General features: G+C 34.2%; 1 protein-coding gene across 1 annotated transcript in view; it reads right to left on the reverse strand.

Moving 5' to 3' along the window:
- The window catches only part of LOC126814436 (protein prune homolog 2), a 164,792-nt gene extending 146,875 nt beyond the window's left edge, over nt 1-17,917 (reverse strand). Inside the window, exons 1-2 of the mRNA XM_056099899.1 lie at nt 17,791-17,917; nt 15,325-15,463 (exon numbers count right to left, since the gene is read on the reverse strand). Coding sequence (XP_055955874.1) covers nt 15,325-15,360 — 36 coding nt within the window. The 5' untranslated portion in view covers nt 15,361-15,463; nt 17,791-17,917. The remainder of the gene's footprint in view (nt 1-15,324; nt 15,464-17,790) is intronic.
- Between the last annotated feature and the right edge of the window lie 282 nt (nt 17,918-18,199).

An 18,199-nucleotide genomic window follows, 5' to 3' on the forward strand; every position in this document is an offset into this window, starting at 1 on the left:
CAACAAATTGAAACAAGGGCCATAACTCCAGAAGAAATTAACGAAAGTTATTGAAATTAAATAGGATTCTTCATCTCACTAATGCAAACAACATATATCAATTTCAAAACAATCAGATGATAAATGTAGTCTGTACAATGTTCACAAGAAATTGTGGACGATGGACGGACAGACGGGTGCGACGGCAATATATACGACCACGTTTCCATGTGGGCGTATAAATAGGAACTAGCCGGTTGTCATTTTCCTAGTAATGATGACGTCATGTCCGCTGTGAACAACTTTTTTAGGGCGGTTGAAGAAATTATCTTCCTGACCGGCATCCGGACTTTGCAAGATTGTTGGCAAAAGTGTGTACACCTCGAAGGCGACTATGTAAAAATAAATGGAAACCATGAACTTTGTACAGGTCTTTTACAGATACAAGTAGGCTTAGAACTTTTCAGCCAGCCCTTGTAGCCATGATAGTATGTGTCTGTAGTACTACCCTACCAAATTACTATTGACTTATCTGTCTGCAAACAATGTTCAACCAATCCAAGCCTAGTTGTTTTCTGTGCTACGAACATAAGCATTTTCTGCATGGCTTCTGGCATCAAGGTCATTGTTCTTTTTTTATTTACAAAGAGTAAATTCAGTGTTTCTGTTTAAACACTAGGACTACAAATGGGAATATATATGATTCTAACAATTCAATTATTTAGGCCAGAGGTACTTCACTGAAAAGCTGAAGGTACTGCAAGCTGGACCTCGGTCTATTTTACACCCCGGTTCTCTTGCATTCCCCCCCTCCCCTTTTAAATAAGGAAATATCTAATTTAGAAGTAAATGAAATGAAATGAAATGGGGTTTAACTTCCTACTGTTTTACTCCGAACTGGGCTAATGAAGACGGGCATACGCCATACAGTGTGCTATGAGGGAAATTTTGCCCGGACAGTGGCACTACGGCCTACTCTTATATCAAATTCCAACTGTCAAGGGATCTTTTACGTGCACGCCAATGTGTACATGGGACCTCGGTTTTTCATCCCTTCCGAACGACTAGACAGCTTTCCTTGTCAGCCCCTCCGTCCTTCACCACTGACAAGGGAGAACCACGCCGGAAAATCTGGATGAACTAATTTAGAAGTAGCAATACTAAGGACATATATAATTTAGAAGTAGCAGTACTTAAAATCCATATTGTCACTGTGATTTAGACAGAAAGGTAAATTATGTTCTTTAGTTTTACAAATACATGTTCTTTAGTTCTATTAATACCTGTAATTGTTAGAATATCATTAAGTGCGAGATGATTAATGTAAAATGGCTCTAATCAGTGAGATAATCTACTACAGTCTGGATTTTGTCAAAGAATATTACCACTAAACTACTTTTAACCCAATCTCTCCCAGACTTTAATAGACCTCTCTATCAAACGATTATTGATCGTAAAGAAGAGGGAATACAGGTAAAGATGGGAAAGAGAGAGAGAGAAATGGGGTTTAACGTCCACTCGACACAAACTAGGTCATTTCGGGACTAACATATGGTTTTAATTTTATTTACATAATTCGCTTGCGCGTAGGGGTAAAGATGGGAAAAGATAGGATAATTCATATACTAAACCATGTGAAAGGTGCTGAATCTTTATTCTTTCAAGGACACCACATTTATTGCCACTTCCCAACCATTCTTAGAAACATTTTTGCCAACGGTAGATTAAAATTAACATTGCTGTTCAAATCAATTTGAACAAAGTTTTACTGTAGGATATCTCATCAAGGAACATTTTGAGCAACAAATCCCATCCAAATACCTGTCAAATTTATACTTTTGTTTGTGAGGATTTTTTGTTGTTGGTCCCCAGAGACCAATTTTGAGATCCAAGTCCCTTATAGTAAAATGTAGCGTATTCCCTTAAAATCGCGCTCTACACATTATGACAACTTTTTGTTAACCATGTCACCAATTTTGGTCAGTAATAATCTTCTGTATGGCTATCATACTATGCGATTTTAGAAAGGTCCAAATCCCTTACAGTAGGATGTATTCATTCAAATTCATCACCTAAACATTACATAATACATTTGTTTTCAATTTTATGGTATGAATTTGAAGATCAGTTCTTCACTTGTTTCCAGATTTCTTACAACTCCATTAGGGAATGACATTTACCAGTTTGCCATGATAATTTTCTCTATGTAAAATTATAGTGCATTTTCTACTAGTTTTTGACACACTGATTTATCTCAGCTAAAGTTCTAACGTACATGTATTTTATAAAGTCTATAAAGCAGTTATGCCCATTCATAAACTCTTTAGTAATGTAACAACTAAAATTATTTTCGTAAATATGATGAACAGAAAAAATTCAGTAATATTTTAATAATAATAATACTTTCTTTCTGTATCTATTCACATAAAATCTGTGTCTAATACGCATTTTAATTACAATACATGTGTGCGTGTGAATTGATAATCAATTATTTTATGTTCGATTCAATGTTCCATCATTTCACTTTCAGACAAATTGAGAAATTATGTTAATTTTTTACATATACATGCACAAGTCAAATTCTGTTGCTAAACTCAGAACTTTATAAATTGCATTAGATCACATTTTATTTGAATTTCATATAATTCATTCAATGGTAATCTTTCAGAATCATGTAAATATGATCAAAGTTTGGGCAAGTCAAGAATGCCCCTGAGATACATCTTTACAGCAACTTCCTAAGAGGAAACACACACTTCACAACCGACGAGAAACCAATAAGATTCCAATAAAATATGCTGCAAGACATATACATGTAGTTGCCTTACATGTACATGTATAATACAAAAGACTTAACGACATTTAGTGTCTGACTTCTGACATTAGAAGTCAAGACATCTAGAGACTTAGTGATGCGTAAGGAGACTAGAATATTTGAGGTAGTAGAAATCATCATCTCAATATTTATCGAAAAACAATGGTTTCTGACAAGAATAATAAAATAAGCCTGCCAACCCACACATCTACAGTGGGAATTGATTTTGTTATGTCTGATAAATTTTATATCATGCCACGTATTCTACAAATGAGTTAGCCCATTGCTAATGGTGTGTTTCAGTTAAGAAAAGCACAGGTTGCTAGGCAATGAAACATATATGCCCACCAGCAAGCAGTAAAAAAGCATGATAATGAAAGGAAATGAGACTTTAACATCCTAATTTTCTTCATAAGTCCTTTAAATAAGTTAAACAACTCAGACAAATTTCAGAAAAAGCACTTCCCCATCATATCCTTGCACAAGTGTCCTGAAAGTTTCCAAAAATTCTGATCGGTATAATTTGTGCTGACAAGCAATACAACTATAAACAGGTTTCAGAAAAAGCACTTCCCCATCATATCCATTCTGGTCTTTATCATTTGTGCTGACAAGCATTACTACTATGAACAGGTTTCAGCAAAAAGGGTCATAATTCTAAAAATATTTATTCAATTTTGACAAAAAGAAATAGAGATCCTTGTCTTATAATATAAGTTTCCTGTCAAAATTTTGGCCGCTTCTGTGCTGACAAGCATTAAAGAAGTGTGGACAGGTTTCAGCAAAAAGGGACATAACTTTAAAAATGTTAATCGGATTCTAATTCAAACTTACTGAAAGTTTAAAAAATCTGATGAAAACTGTTGCCTCTGTTGCGCTGACAAAAAGTGTGGACAGTTTGGTGAAACCAGCAGCTGCCAGGCAGGATAAGCCCACATTTTGCAAGAGATGGATAGAGAACAAGCTAAAAACAAACAGGATTTTTTGTACAATCAGGGACAATAATCCAGAAAGTTATGGTCTGAAATGCGCAAATATCAAAAGGGACTGAGATCTTTGGCATATAAAGATATGTTTTAAGTTTCATCAAAATCGGATAAAAACATGATTTTTTGTACATTCAAGGGCCATAATTCAGGAACCAAGATCTTTGGGTTATAAACATGTATTTCAACTTTCATCAAAATTGGATCAAAATTGTGACCTCTACAGGGTCACAACCTTGATATACCAGATCCTATACACTATTTGCATACGAGGGGCGGCCATTTTGTCCGGCAGTTTTGGCCCAATTTTCACGAAATTCAAACTCATCAAACATCACAGCGAAACGGTGATACATTCGAACGTTTTTTAAATCGGATAATAATTGTGACCACTAGAGGGACCCCCAAGCTAAAAACGCGATTTTACATACAATCAAGGGGCCATAATTCAGGAAGTTTCGATCCAATATGCGCAAATATCGAAAGGAACCAAGATGTTTGGGAAGTTTCATCAAAATTGGATCAAAATTGTGACCTCCAGTGGATCTACAACCTTGATATACCAGATGTTTACACTATTTGCATACGAGGGGCGTCAAATTTTTCCGGCAGTTTTGGTCAGATTTTCATGATATTCATACTCAATCAAAATTACGGTGTAATAGTGATATATTTGAACGTTTTTTTGAATCGGATAATAATTGTGACCTCTATAGGAACCAAGAGCGAAAAACATGTTTTTTCATACAATCAGGGGCCATAATTCAGGAAGTTGTGATCTGATATGCCCGAATATCGAAAGGAACCAAGATCTTTGGGTTATAAACATGCATTTCAAGTTTCATCAAAATCAGATCAAATTTGTGACATCTAGAGGGTCCATAACTTTGATATACCAGATGTTTACACTAATTGTTTACGAGGGGCAGCCATTTTGTCTGGCAGTTTTGGTCTGATTATCACGAAATGCGAACTATTACGGTGTAACGGTGATACAATGTATACTTGAACGTTTTTTTTTTAAATCGGATAATAATTGTGACCTCTAGAGGGACCTCAAGTTAAAAACGCAATTTTTCATACAATCAAGGGGCCATAATTCAGAAAGTTACTATCCGATATGCGCGAATATCAAAAGCATCCAAGATCTTTGGGTTATAAACTTACATTTGAAGTTTCATCAAAATCAGAAGAAAATTGTGACCTCTAGAGGGTCCACAACATTGATATACCATATTTTTACGCTATTTGAGTACGAGGGGCGGCCCTTTTGTCTGTCAGTTTTGGTCCGATTTTTACAAATTTCGAACTCAATCATCCTTAGGGTGTAACGGTGATATATTCAAACGTTTTTTAAATCGGATAAAAATTATGACTGCTATAGGGTCCACAAGCTAAAAAACGCGATTTTCATTACAATCAGGTGCCATAATTCAGGAAGTTACGGTCCGATGTGTGCGAATATCGGATAAAAATTGTCACCTCTACATGGACCTCAAGCTAAAAACATGATTTTCGTACAATCAAGGGGCCATAATTCAGGAAGTTACTATCCAATATGCGCGAATATCGAAAGGATCCAAGATCTTTGGGTTATAAACTTAAATTTCAAGTTTCATCAAAATCAGAAGACCAGCGGCTGCCAGGCAGGATACGCCCACAATTTGCAAAGGATGGATGGAGAACAAGCTAAAAATATACAGGATTTTTTGTACAATCAAGGGCCATAATCCAGAAATTTATGGTCTGAAATGCGCCATAATTCTGGAAGTTACTATCAGATATGCGTGAATATCTTTGGGTAATAAAATTACATTTCAAGTTTCAACAAAATCGGATAAAGATAGGTTGCCAGGCAACGAAACATACGCCCACAGCAGCTAAATCGTCCGGGCAGTCAACAAGTGTTGTCGCATATTTTTTACTTTTTTTGGTAATGAAACATATATAGTACACTAAAATCTGATTAAGAGTAACAACTCATGAAGTATTTATCAATCTAAAGTCAATCAGATGATAACTTTAGCCTCTAGAGCGTCACAAGTTTTTTCAAAGTGATCAAGGGCCATAAGTTTGGCAGCAATTATCGGAAATTGTTGAAAATCAATAGGATTCTTTGTCTCATGACCTCAAACACTGTGTATAAATTTAAAGTCAATCGGATATTAACTTTGGCCACAAGAGCATCCGCAAGATTTTTTTAAGTGATCAAGGGCAGTAATTATCGGAAATTGCTGAAAATCTATACGCTTCTTCGTCTTATGACCATAAACACTGCGTATAATTTTAAAGTCAATCGGATAATAACTTTGGCCTCTCGAGCGTCCACAAGATTTTTGAAGTTATCAAGGGCCATAACTCTGGAAGTAATTATTGAAAATGAATAGACGTCTTCGTCTCATGACCTTAAACACTGTGTATAAATTTAAAGTCAATCGGACATTAACTTTGACCTCTAGAGCGTCCACAAGATTTTTCAAAGTGATCTAATGCCATAACTCTGGCAGTAATTACAGGAAATCGCTGAAAATCAAAAGGCTTCTTCGTCTCATGACCTTAAACACTGTGTATAAATTTAAAGTCAATCGGATATTAACTTTAGCCTCTAGAGCGTCCACAAGATTTTTCAAAGTGATCAAGGGCCATAACTCTGGCAGTAATTGTCGGAAATCGCTGAAAATCAATAGGATTCTTCGTCTCATGACCTTAAACACTGTGTATAAATTTAAAGTTAATCGGATATTAACTTTGACCTCTAGAGCGACCACAAGATTTTTCAAAGTGATCAAGAGCCATAACTCTGGCAGTAATTATACGAAATTGCTGAAAATCTATAGGCTTCTTCGTCTCATGACCTTAAACACTGTGCATAAATTTAAAGTCAAACGGATATTAACTTTAGCCTCTAGAGCGTGCATAAGATTTTTCAAAGTGATCAAGGGCCATAACTCTGGAAGTAATTATCGGATATCGCTGAAAATCAATAGGCTTCTTTGTCTCATGACCTTAAACATTGTGTACAAACTTAAAGTTAATTGGATATTAACTTTGACCTTTAGAGTGTCCACAAGATTTTTTGAGGTGATCAAGGGCCATAACTCTGGCAGTAATTATCGGAAATCGCTGAAAATCAATAGGCTTCTTCGTCTCATGAGCGTCCACAAGATTTTTCAAAGTGATCTAATGCCATAACTCTGGCAGTAATTACAGGAAATCGCTGAAAATCAATAGGCTTCTTTGTCTAATGACCTTAAACACTGTGTACAAACTTAAAGTTAATTGGATATTAACTTTGACCTTTAGAGTGTCCACAAGATTTTTTGAGGTGATCATGGGCCATAACTTTGGCAGTAATTATCGGAAATCGCTGAAAATCAATAGACTTCTTCGTCTCATGACCTTAAACACTGTGTATAAATTTAGAGCGTCCACAAGCAATTGTGGACGCCGGACTGCCGGACGGGGGCGATGACAATGTATGACCACATTTCAATGTGGGCATATAAAAATTATGACCTCTATAGGGTCCATAAGCTTGATATACCATAGTTTTACGCTATTTGAGAACGAAGGGCAGCCATTTTGTCTGTGAGTTTTAGGCCGATTTTCACAAAATTGAAACTCGGCCATCATGGGATATATTAGAACGTTTTTTTAAATCGGATAAAAATTATAACCTCTATGAGGTCCACAAGCTAAAAACTTGATTTTTCATACAATCAGGGGCCATAATTCAGGTAGTTACGGTTCGATATGCGGGAATATCGAAAGGAACCACGATCTTTGGGTTATAAACTTACATTTCAAGTTTCAACAAAACCGGATAAAAATTGTGACCTCTATAGGGTCGACAACCTTGATATACCATATTTTTACGCTATTTGAGAACGAGGGGCGGCCATTTTGTCTGTCAGTTTTGGGCCGTTTTTCACGAAATTTGAACTCAGCCGTCCTTAGGTGTAACGGTGATATAATAAAACGTTTTTTTAAATTTGATAAAAATTATGACCTCTATAGGGTCCACAAGCTAAAAACGTGATTTTTCGTACAATCAGGGGCCATAATTCAGGAAGTTACGGTCCGATATGCGCGAATATCGAAAGGAACCAAGATCTTTGGGTTATAAACTTACATTTCAAGTTTCAACTGTGACCTCTATAGGGTCCAGAACCTTGATATACCATATTTTTACTCTATTTGAGAACGAACGGCGGCCATTTTGTCTGTCAGTTTTGGGCCGATTTTCACGAAATTCGAACTCAGCCGTCCTTAGGGTTTAACGGTGATATAATAATACGTTTTTTTAAATCGGATAAAAATTATGACCTCTATAGGGCCCACAAGCTAAAAACGCGATTTTTCGTACAATCAGGGGCCATAATTCAGGAAGTTACGTTCCGATATGTGCGAATATTGAAAGGAACCGAGATCTTTGGGTTATAATCATACATTTCAAGTTTAAACTAAATCAGATAAAAATTTGGACCTCTACAGTGTTCACAAGCTAAAAACGTGATTTTTCGTACAATCAGGGGCCATAATCCATGAAGTTACAGTCCTATAGATGCCAATATCGAAAGGAACAGAGATCTTAGGGTGATAATACTGATAAACCTATATTTCAACATTGAAATCGGATAAAAATTGTGACCTGTAGACTGTTCACAAACAATTGTGGACGGACGGACGGACGGACGGACGGACAGGTGTGATGACAATATACGTCCACATGAAAATGTGGGCGTATAAAAATTAGAGTGGCTCTCCCCCTGGGGGTCAGATATGGAACAATATAAATAGGTACCACACTGTTATTGAAATGACAACATCAATAGTTGCCGGCTTAGGGTATAAGGAATAAGTATTCCAAGTTCAAAGAAAAACCACATTTGAGAACGAAGGGCGGCCATTTTTTCTGTCAGTTTTGGGCTGATTTTCACGAAATTCGAACTCAGCTGTCCTTAGGGTGTAACGGTGATATAATAATACGTTTTTTTAAATCGGATAAAAATTATGACCTCTATAGGGTCCACAAATTCGAACGCAGCTGTCCTTTGTGTGAAATGATGATATACTAAAACGTTTTTTTTTAAATCGTTTAAAAATTATGACTTCTATAGGGTCCACAAGCTAAAAACGCGATTTTTCATACAATCAGCGGCCATAATTCAGGAAGTTACAATTCAATATGTGCAAATATCACAAGGAACCGAGATCTTTGGTTTATAAACCTCCATTTGAAGTTTCAACAAAATTGGATAAAAATTGTGACCTCTATAGGAGTGCGATAAATATCACAAGGAACCGAGATCTTTGGTTTATAAACCTCCATTTGAAGTTTCAACAAAATTGGATAAAAATTGTGACCTCTATAGGGTCCACATGCTAAAAACGCCCATGAAAATGTGAGCGTATAAAACCCATGTCCTGTACACACATACATGTATGCACGTAAAAGAATCCTTGATGAATAGTATCCAGAAGAAGTGCTGTCTGTGCAAAATTCGCCTCAATGCACTGCATGGCATATGTCCATCTACATTAGCACAGTTTAAAGTAGCTAAGTCTCTAACCCACTATCATCCAAAATCTTTGACATTGAAAACACGATTTATTTGTCGCTTTAAATCAACATTGATGTTGTGATCTTACTGGGAAAAGATAATCTTCTGATATCAAATATTTAAGACAAAATAAACATTTTAGAATTGGTACACGAATCGTGTACCATAATGCGTTTCAGCGCTATTTGTAATAAGGGACTCGAAAAACGAGGCTAGGCATATTCCACAAGTCATGTCAAACGGTGACGCTATATTCTTATCTGGAGAGCATGCCCAATAAATACTATCGGCGTAGACTGGAAAAACCAACGCTATAGATTGAAATTCGATTGAGAATACTGGCGTATTTCGCCGAACCTAACTGGTTAGAAATTACAGTAAAAACAGAAACGATTGAATGTAAATCAATTTATATACATTCATATTACATTATTGTATGCGTTGCGACCCATTTGTGTCAATTTCTAGGTCCCAAATATTAGCGACTTAGCTCCTTTAATATAAAGGCTCTAAACCCTTCACATTTAAAACCAAATAATGTATTAAAATGTTTTTTACATGTATGTCATATTTCAATTACGCAAGCTTACTTGTATATAATGGCCATGCTATTTATTATCAAACTATTGAACCTTTGTTCAAATTACCTGTTATAGACTGTTACTTTACTTATTAAATGTTAAAAATTATCCCAGTAAATTGCACTAAAATTGTCATTATTATTTTTAAAGATATGTGTACTTTATTTATTGTTAAGTTTATACGACTGATGTGAAACAGTATAAATATTTGTAACTTTAATTAAATAATAATTTTGCAACAATAATGAAATATAGATCAGTATCAATACATCACGATGCAATTTTGTGTAACAGACATACAATGTGGACATACAGAGGTTGAAAAGCAATTCTCAAAGGAACACTTTTCAAAATCGTATTATTATTTTCTTCAATTCATCCAAAATATTTGAGAGAGGCTATTCTAATGTCTATAAAATGTTTAAAAAAAAAAAATCTTGAATGAATAGCATATTTTTTTATCGCTGTCAAATGATCATAAAATACAGTCTGACTGAAATCAAGCTGTATTGAATATACACATTTGTGTATTTCAGCAAAGGTTTAACAATGGATTATACTATAATAGGGTTCGTGCTTTTTTTCTTTTTAAGAAAGATAATAAATTATTATTGAAAACCTAGTAAGATAGACCTAGATGGTATATTACATACACCCAGTATGTATTCTTATCAGCTATTTGTATGACTATCATTGTAATTATAGAGTCCACTATCTTGTTTCAATCATCAAAGATCTCAACTCTCTTCAATACCTGATAAACTGTAACATAATAATATTAATTGATCAATTTATTGCAGCAGTGCTTTCTTTTTCTTCCCTGGGCTTGTAATTTACTGCATGGCAATTATTATAATTTTCATGAAACCAAAAATAGGTTGCCAGACTATGAAACATAATAATACCCACAATTCTGTCATCTGGGGTAAAATGGAAAACTGTGACAATATTGTATTACGAGATACATTTACAATCAAAATCAACGGCTGCCAGGCAGGATACGCCCACATTTTGCAAGAGATGGATAGAGAACAAGCTAAAAACAAAAAAGATTTTTTGTACAATCAGGGGCCATAACCCAGAAAGTTATGGTCTGAAATGCACAAATATCAAAAGGGACTGAGATTTTTGGAATATAAAGATAAATTTTAAGTTTCATCAAAATTGGATATAAATTGTGACCTCTAGAGGGCCCATAACCTTTGAATTATATACTTATATACAATTTGCATACAAAGAGCTAGCGACCACATTTTGTTGGGCAGCTTCATTTCGATTTTCCAGAAATTCCAATTCAACCTTCATTATGGTGGAATGGTGATCTGCAATGGTGAACTAAACGTTTTTTAAAATCGGAAAAAAAATTGTGACCTCTAGAGAATCCACAAGCTAAAAATGCGATTTTTCAACCAATCAGGGATCATAATCCAGGAAGTTACGATCCGATATGCTCAAATATCGAAAGGAACAAAGATCTTTGGGTTATAAACATGCATTTCAAGTTTCATCAAAATTGGATAAAAATTGTGACCTCTACAGGGTCCACAACCTTGATATACCATATTTTTACACTATTTGCGTACAAGCAGCGGCCATTTTGTCCGGCAGTTTTGGTCCGATTTTCACGAAATTTGAACTCAACCTTCATTATGGCGTAACGGTGATATAATCAAACGTTTTTCTTCAAATCGGAAAATAATTGTGACCTCCAGAGTGACCACAAGCTAAAAAAGGCGATTTTTCGTACAATCAGGGGCCATAATTCATGTTACGATTCGATATGCGCAAATATCGAAAGGAACCAAGATCTTTGGGTTATAAACATGCATTTCAAGTTTCATCAAAATTGGATTAAAATTGTGACCTCTACAGGGTCCACAACCTTGATATACCATATTTTTACACTATTCGCGTACAAGCAGCAGCCATTTTATCAGGTAGTTTTGGTCACATTTCCACGAAATACGAACTCAACCTTCTTTACGGTGTATCTGTGATATACTAAACCAGTTTTTTTAAATCGGATAAATATTGTGACCTCTGGAAGAACCACAAATCAAAAACGCGCTTTTTCGTACAAACAGGGGCCATAAATTAAGGAAGTTACAATCCGATATGCGCGAATATCGAAAAGGAACCAAGATCTTTGGGTTATAAACATGCATTTCAAGTATTATCAAAATAGGATAAAAATTGTGACCTTTATAGGGTCCACACGCTAAAAACAAGTTTTTTCGTACAATCCATGAAGTTACGGTCCGATACATGCCAATATCGAAAGGAACTGAGATCTTAGGGAGAAGTTTCGTTGAAATTGGATAAGAATTGTGACCTGTAGAGTGTCCACAAACAATTGTGGATGGACGGACAAAAATTGTTCATGTTAATTACATGTGGACAAAGGCACATCCATATGACACAAACCAGGTCATTTTGGGACTAACATATGGGTTGATTTTATTTCAATAATCTGCTTGCATGTAGGGGTCTTTAGCGGTTGGAGGCTAGGCAACCTTACTCTTTGTCACGTGTAAGCAGGGAATTGAAACCAAAACCGCACCACTTGTGGATAGAAAGATTTCAAGCTTCAAAATATTCTACCAAGAACTCTGAATATAGGATACTTCTTTACAACCAAATGAGCAATCCATGCAAATTTAAATAAAAATTTATTGACTGAGATTGCCTTTTATATTAATATGCCCACAATAAATTAATAATTTAATTATTATAAAATGTCAACTAATATTTGGCCATCTGATCAACATTGCATGCCAGTATTATCACAGGATGTGTGGTAACCACACTCATGCTTAGTCACTCATCTAAAATTTGAATAAATGTGTCATTCATAATCTCACCAGCATGTATTATTTAAAATGGGTTTGACTTGACAGAATATTGAATATTGAGGAAGTATATCTTTGTGTTTACTGATTTATATCACTATTATTTTAAAGCAATTAGGCAACTCAGAATTGTATTGCATATTTGACATAAAGGTTGTCTTTAGGCTACACAACCAAACATTTATTTTTTCTTTCATGGCAATCAATCTTGGTAAATGAGTCACTTGGTGATCCACCAATCCTCGAAAGTATATAATATATCAGGTTATATAACAGGTATAAATTTTGATACATGATACACCTCTTAAGCTAATTAAAATTGTATTTCACTGTTTTGAGATAATTTTCACACATTTTTTAATTAATTCTGAAAATTTATGCTCTTTTCTGAAGCTTTATTTATAAAACTTGCCTAATATTAGTAATTATCTCCTATGGCCAATGGTCATATGCAATTTATTGATTAATTGCATCTATGCTATTTACATGAAGTTTACAGACCGTTATCTTTCAATTGAACCAATCTCATTAAAATCAGCTGTTTATTATAGACAAGCTTGGCAATTATGTAATCTTACTTTTATGAGATACATGTAGTACATGTATGTATAATTAATACTTAAAAGCAAGATCTAATAAATATATGTTCTATTTCTATATTATTATTGTAAACAAATCTGTAAAACTACAACAGCTGGTGTTTGACTCAGAAATTGCCAATACATCCACATTCCATACACAACACATTATATTTATAATGCATTTATTAATACAAAATCTTAAAGGCATCAACACTATTCTTCAACCGATTTTTACAATTTACTTACCAGTAATTAAATTCTCTACACTCTATAAAAAGTTGAATCTGACTATTTTTTTTTTTTTTACAACATAGGCATAAATTTATAAGAGCATAATAATAGAGCTTGCACTCAAATGCAGGCAAACTCAAAGATTTTTAGTGCATGCTAAAGTATCAATTTATAGGACTTTTATGTGTAGCCTAGCAATCCATGAAAAGAAAAAACCTATAAAACTGACTCGCCAAGCATATTTACAAGAATTGTAGACAGACGACGAACAGATGCACTGATTTTTAGTACTCATTATTATTAAATGAAACTAGTGGCATTTGATCATATTCGCCTTTAACTTTTTCATAATATTTACTCAATGCAATCAACAAATATTCAAGAATAAAGATACATATAGTAAAGGAAAATACACATGATTCAGAGTGTCCAGAAATGGGAAAGACAGATTGCCAGGCAACGAAACATACCCCCACAGCAGCTTAATAATCCAAGCGGTTGACCAGGGATGTCGCATATTTATTCCTTTACACTGTAGGTAATTGGGGGCCTTTACAAGACAGTTCCATACAGATCAGATTATAATTTTGTCGTTTGAGGGGTCATAAAGTTCTACAAACTGCAACAAGGGCCTCAACTCTGGAATTAGTTTACAGAAATAGTTGAAATTTGACAGTCTTTTTCGTTTTACTAATTCAAATAATTTCATACAGATCGGATGATCACTGTTGTCATTCAAACGTTCACAAGGTTCACAAAGTAAAACAAAGACCATAACTCTAGAAATAATTGACGGAAATTGTTGAAATTCAATAGACCTATGTTTCACAAATTTAAATGATGTATATAAATTTCGGATGATAACTTTCATCAATCGAGCATTAACAGGGTTGAACAAAGTGAAACAAGGGCCATAACTCTAGGCGTAATAAACGTAAATTGCTGAAATTCAATAGGCTTCATGGTTTCACTAATAAATAATGCATATAAATTTCACAAAGATCGGATTTCAATAAAGTGAAACAAGGGCCATAACTCTAGATGTAATAAACGGAAATTGCTGAAATTCAATAGGCTTCTTTTGGTTCACTAATTTAAAAAATGCATATAAATTTCACAGATCAGATTTCAATAAAGTGAAACAAAGGCCATAACTCTAGACGTAATAAACAGATATTGCAGAAATTCATAAGGCTTCTTCGTTTCGCCAATTTAAATAATGCATATAAATTTCACAAAGATCGGTTGATAAATTTTGGCGTAATACTAACAGTGTTCACAAGGTTCATGTACAATGTAATAAAGAGAAATTATTGAAATTAATTTAAATAGACTTCTTAATCTCACTAATGTAAACCACATATATCAATTTGAAAACAATCGGATTGAAACTTTTGGAGTTGTGGACGACGGACGGGCAGCAATGTATGTCCACATTTCCATGTGGGCGTATAAAAAGCACCAGAAACTATTATAAATTGAATATTTTTGTCATTTTGTCCTGCACAGATTTGTCTGTTGCAGAATTTTTAATGATATTATTAATATCCGACTTGTATTTTGGGCATGCATTAAATCAATTGAATATGCAGAATTTTTAATGATATTATTAATATCCGACATGAAATTCAAAATGTAAGATGTTGGTTTATTAAGTTCATTATTCCCAGGACTGCAAATATTATGTGAATTGAAAAATGGATATGTAGGCTACATGTTAGAATACATCTGGACTTACTAGTGATTCTTTTGTCATTAACAGGTAATCATCCATGTTAATTAAAACAAGTCAGGCATTGACTATAACACCATTAAACAATATTTCATATTAAAAACTCCAAGAAATTATATCCATTATGGGCAACACTGGTACAACCCTGTAAAACAAGACACAAAAATAAATCATCCCTTAGTTATATTCTTAAAAAAATTCTCAGTAAATTAAATTTAATAACAATGAAGTATGAGAACTTCCAATTCCAAACGCAGCTGTAAGTTTAATCCCCAAGTTGTATGGTAATATACATGTTGGAGGTAATATTAGAATTTATATTGATTCACACTGACAGAGAGACTACATGTGCTTTACCATGTATACATTAGTTGTCAATAGGAATCAATTTGACAATAAAGTGATAATTGCATTTTTTAAAGTCATACATGTACATGTATGTTTAAAATAGTAAACATGGCCGATCGTTTGATTGACGGGCGTTAACTCCACCTACATAATCTGTCTTTTGTCTGCTGTCATCATATCCGAATTTGTGTTTTACCTTTTTGGATTTTTATAACAATTGGACAAAATAAGTGAGAGGGTAAATTTTCATTCTTACTTGTATTTTGGGCATGCATTAAATCAATTGAATATAGGACATAATATTATAATACAATTATGATAAATCTATAAGTAGCCTATACACCAGTGGCGTCGTGCCTATTGGGGAAATAAAAATATTTTTATTGATATTATTAAGACAGAAGACCTGTCCGTCTGTATTAGTCATCACACGGTCTCCAGGAATTGTATAATTTGTCATTATCTGTGTTTAGTTTATTGCACTTTAAATAGTTTAGATGTCATTTGTTAAGGCATCGCTCAACAGCGGCTTCACTTCGTACACTTTAGCATTCATTTAGCCTCAATCCGGGAGTATGATGTCAACATAACGGTTAATCTCCGCTCACGACGCCATTTAAAATTAAATCAGTCAACGAAATCCTGTTTAAATCCAAGCTGAATCCAAGCCATCCGTGGGTCTACAGAGTTGATTTTGTGCTTGTTGTGTACTAATTTATAATTTCTATGACATCTGAAGCCTAAATAAAGACTTGCAATAATCAGATTTAGCTCTTGCATAATGTATGTTTAAATAATACATATAATTATAATACAGATTAGATGATAACTTTAGTCGTTAACGAGTGTTCACAAGGTTTGACAAAGTGAAACAAGGACCATAACTCTAGAAGTAATTAACGGAAATTGCTGATATTAATAAATAGGATTCTTTGAACCATCGTCTCACTAATGCAAACAACATATAAGCTTATTTATTTCAAAAAGATCAGTTAATAAATGTAGTGAGTAGAGTGTTCACAAGAAATTGTGGATAATGGATGTACGGATGAAGGCAATATAAGACAACATTTCCATGTGGGCGTATAAAAAAGCCATCCGGCCAGATTCGATACCAAATCATGTATAAAACTTTTCAGAAAGTAAGGGCTAAAATCAAAATAAAAAATATAACTAGTATTCTACTCTTGTCTAACTGGTGAGATTCAGAGATGTGAATTGTACTAGGAAACCAAATGATGCCACTCCTAATTTATGGCTAGTTAATGTAGCAAATTGAAAAAAGAAAACAAACATAATTTCTAAAGTTGCTGTAACATTAACAACCAACAATCTAAATTTAGGCTACTTAATATTACTGTAATTCAAATGGCAAGCTACATAATGCAAGATTTAGAAAAAGAGCAAACAGTTATTGAATTGCTATTAACTAAATGTAGCTAATAGACGAATAGTTCAAAAATAGATAATGAAAAATGAATGTATTGTGAACGATATGAATGTTTGAAGTTTTTACAAGAAACAGCCAAGATTGGTAGATGGAAACCTGCCAACGGATTATATTCTCCATTGTAAGGTATTTGTCAGTCCTTTCATCAGCCCTCTATAGGTAACCATATTATTATTTACATAGCCTACTGTTACATAGGCCTACATCCACTCAATGATTTATGGGTTTGTCAGTTGAATAAATAAATGTTTAAAAATAATTTTATATAACATTTGAAGCCAGAACCGACAGAAACCAACTGATGTGATTTCCAGTGCCAATTGGGGGTGTGGATAATTTCTTTTGCAAAGCAATTCGCAATTCAAATTGCTGCGTGACAGGACACCAACAGCACATAATTATTGTCATACTATATATTGTTAGTGTACACTGTTACGGTACTGGAAGAGTTTCTTCTCCAACTTGTCGTGTTTGTGAGTAGGCCTGTTCTACATGTATGGTCTACACACATCAACATAATAACATTAAAAAAGCCAGTCACACGCTTCCTAAATAATAAACCAGCTCATTCTTAAATACTAAGACCAATAGCCTATTATTATAGGACTATACTCCTATTTCTACTAGTTACATAACGCTTACATGCAGTATCTTTCTATAATAAAGCAACATACCGTTATCATAAAGATTAAACAGAGAAACTCTGTTAGTTAGCTATAAACTTTTTACTTGTCACTTAATAAGTAAATCAATGTCGTCGAGTTCAACCTGGCATACAATAAGTTGGCTAATACAAACAGCATAGGGCCCGACTAATCACAGGCACAGGAATTCATTTACAATCACCGGAAATCACATATAATCACCGGAATTCACATATAATCACCGGAATTCAAATATAATCACCGGAATTCACTTCGAAAACCCCCGATTCCTCCCACAAAACTAATTTATTTTAAATGTATAATACATTATAATGTAACGAATTACTATTTTGATATCCCCACAGGCCAAATAAAGGCCCTGTGGGTATATTTATTTGAAAGACTACTGGAATTCATTTCAAATATATGCATCATGGTT

Source organism: Patella vulgata, chromosome 3, assembly GCF_932274485.2.
Source record: "Patella vulgata chromosome 3, xgPatVulg1.2, whole genome shotgun sequence".
Classification (NCBI taxonomy): domain Eukaryota; kingdom Metazoa; phylum Mollusca; class Gastropoda; family Patellidae; genus Patella; species Patella vulgata.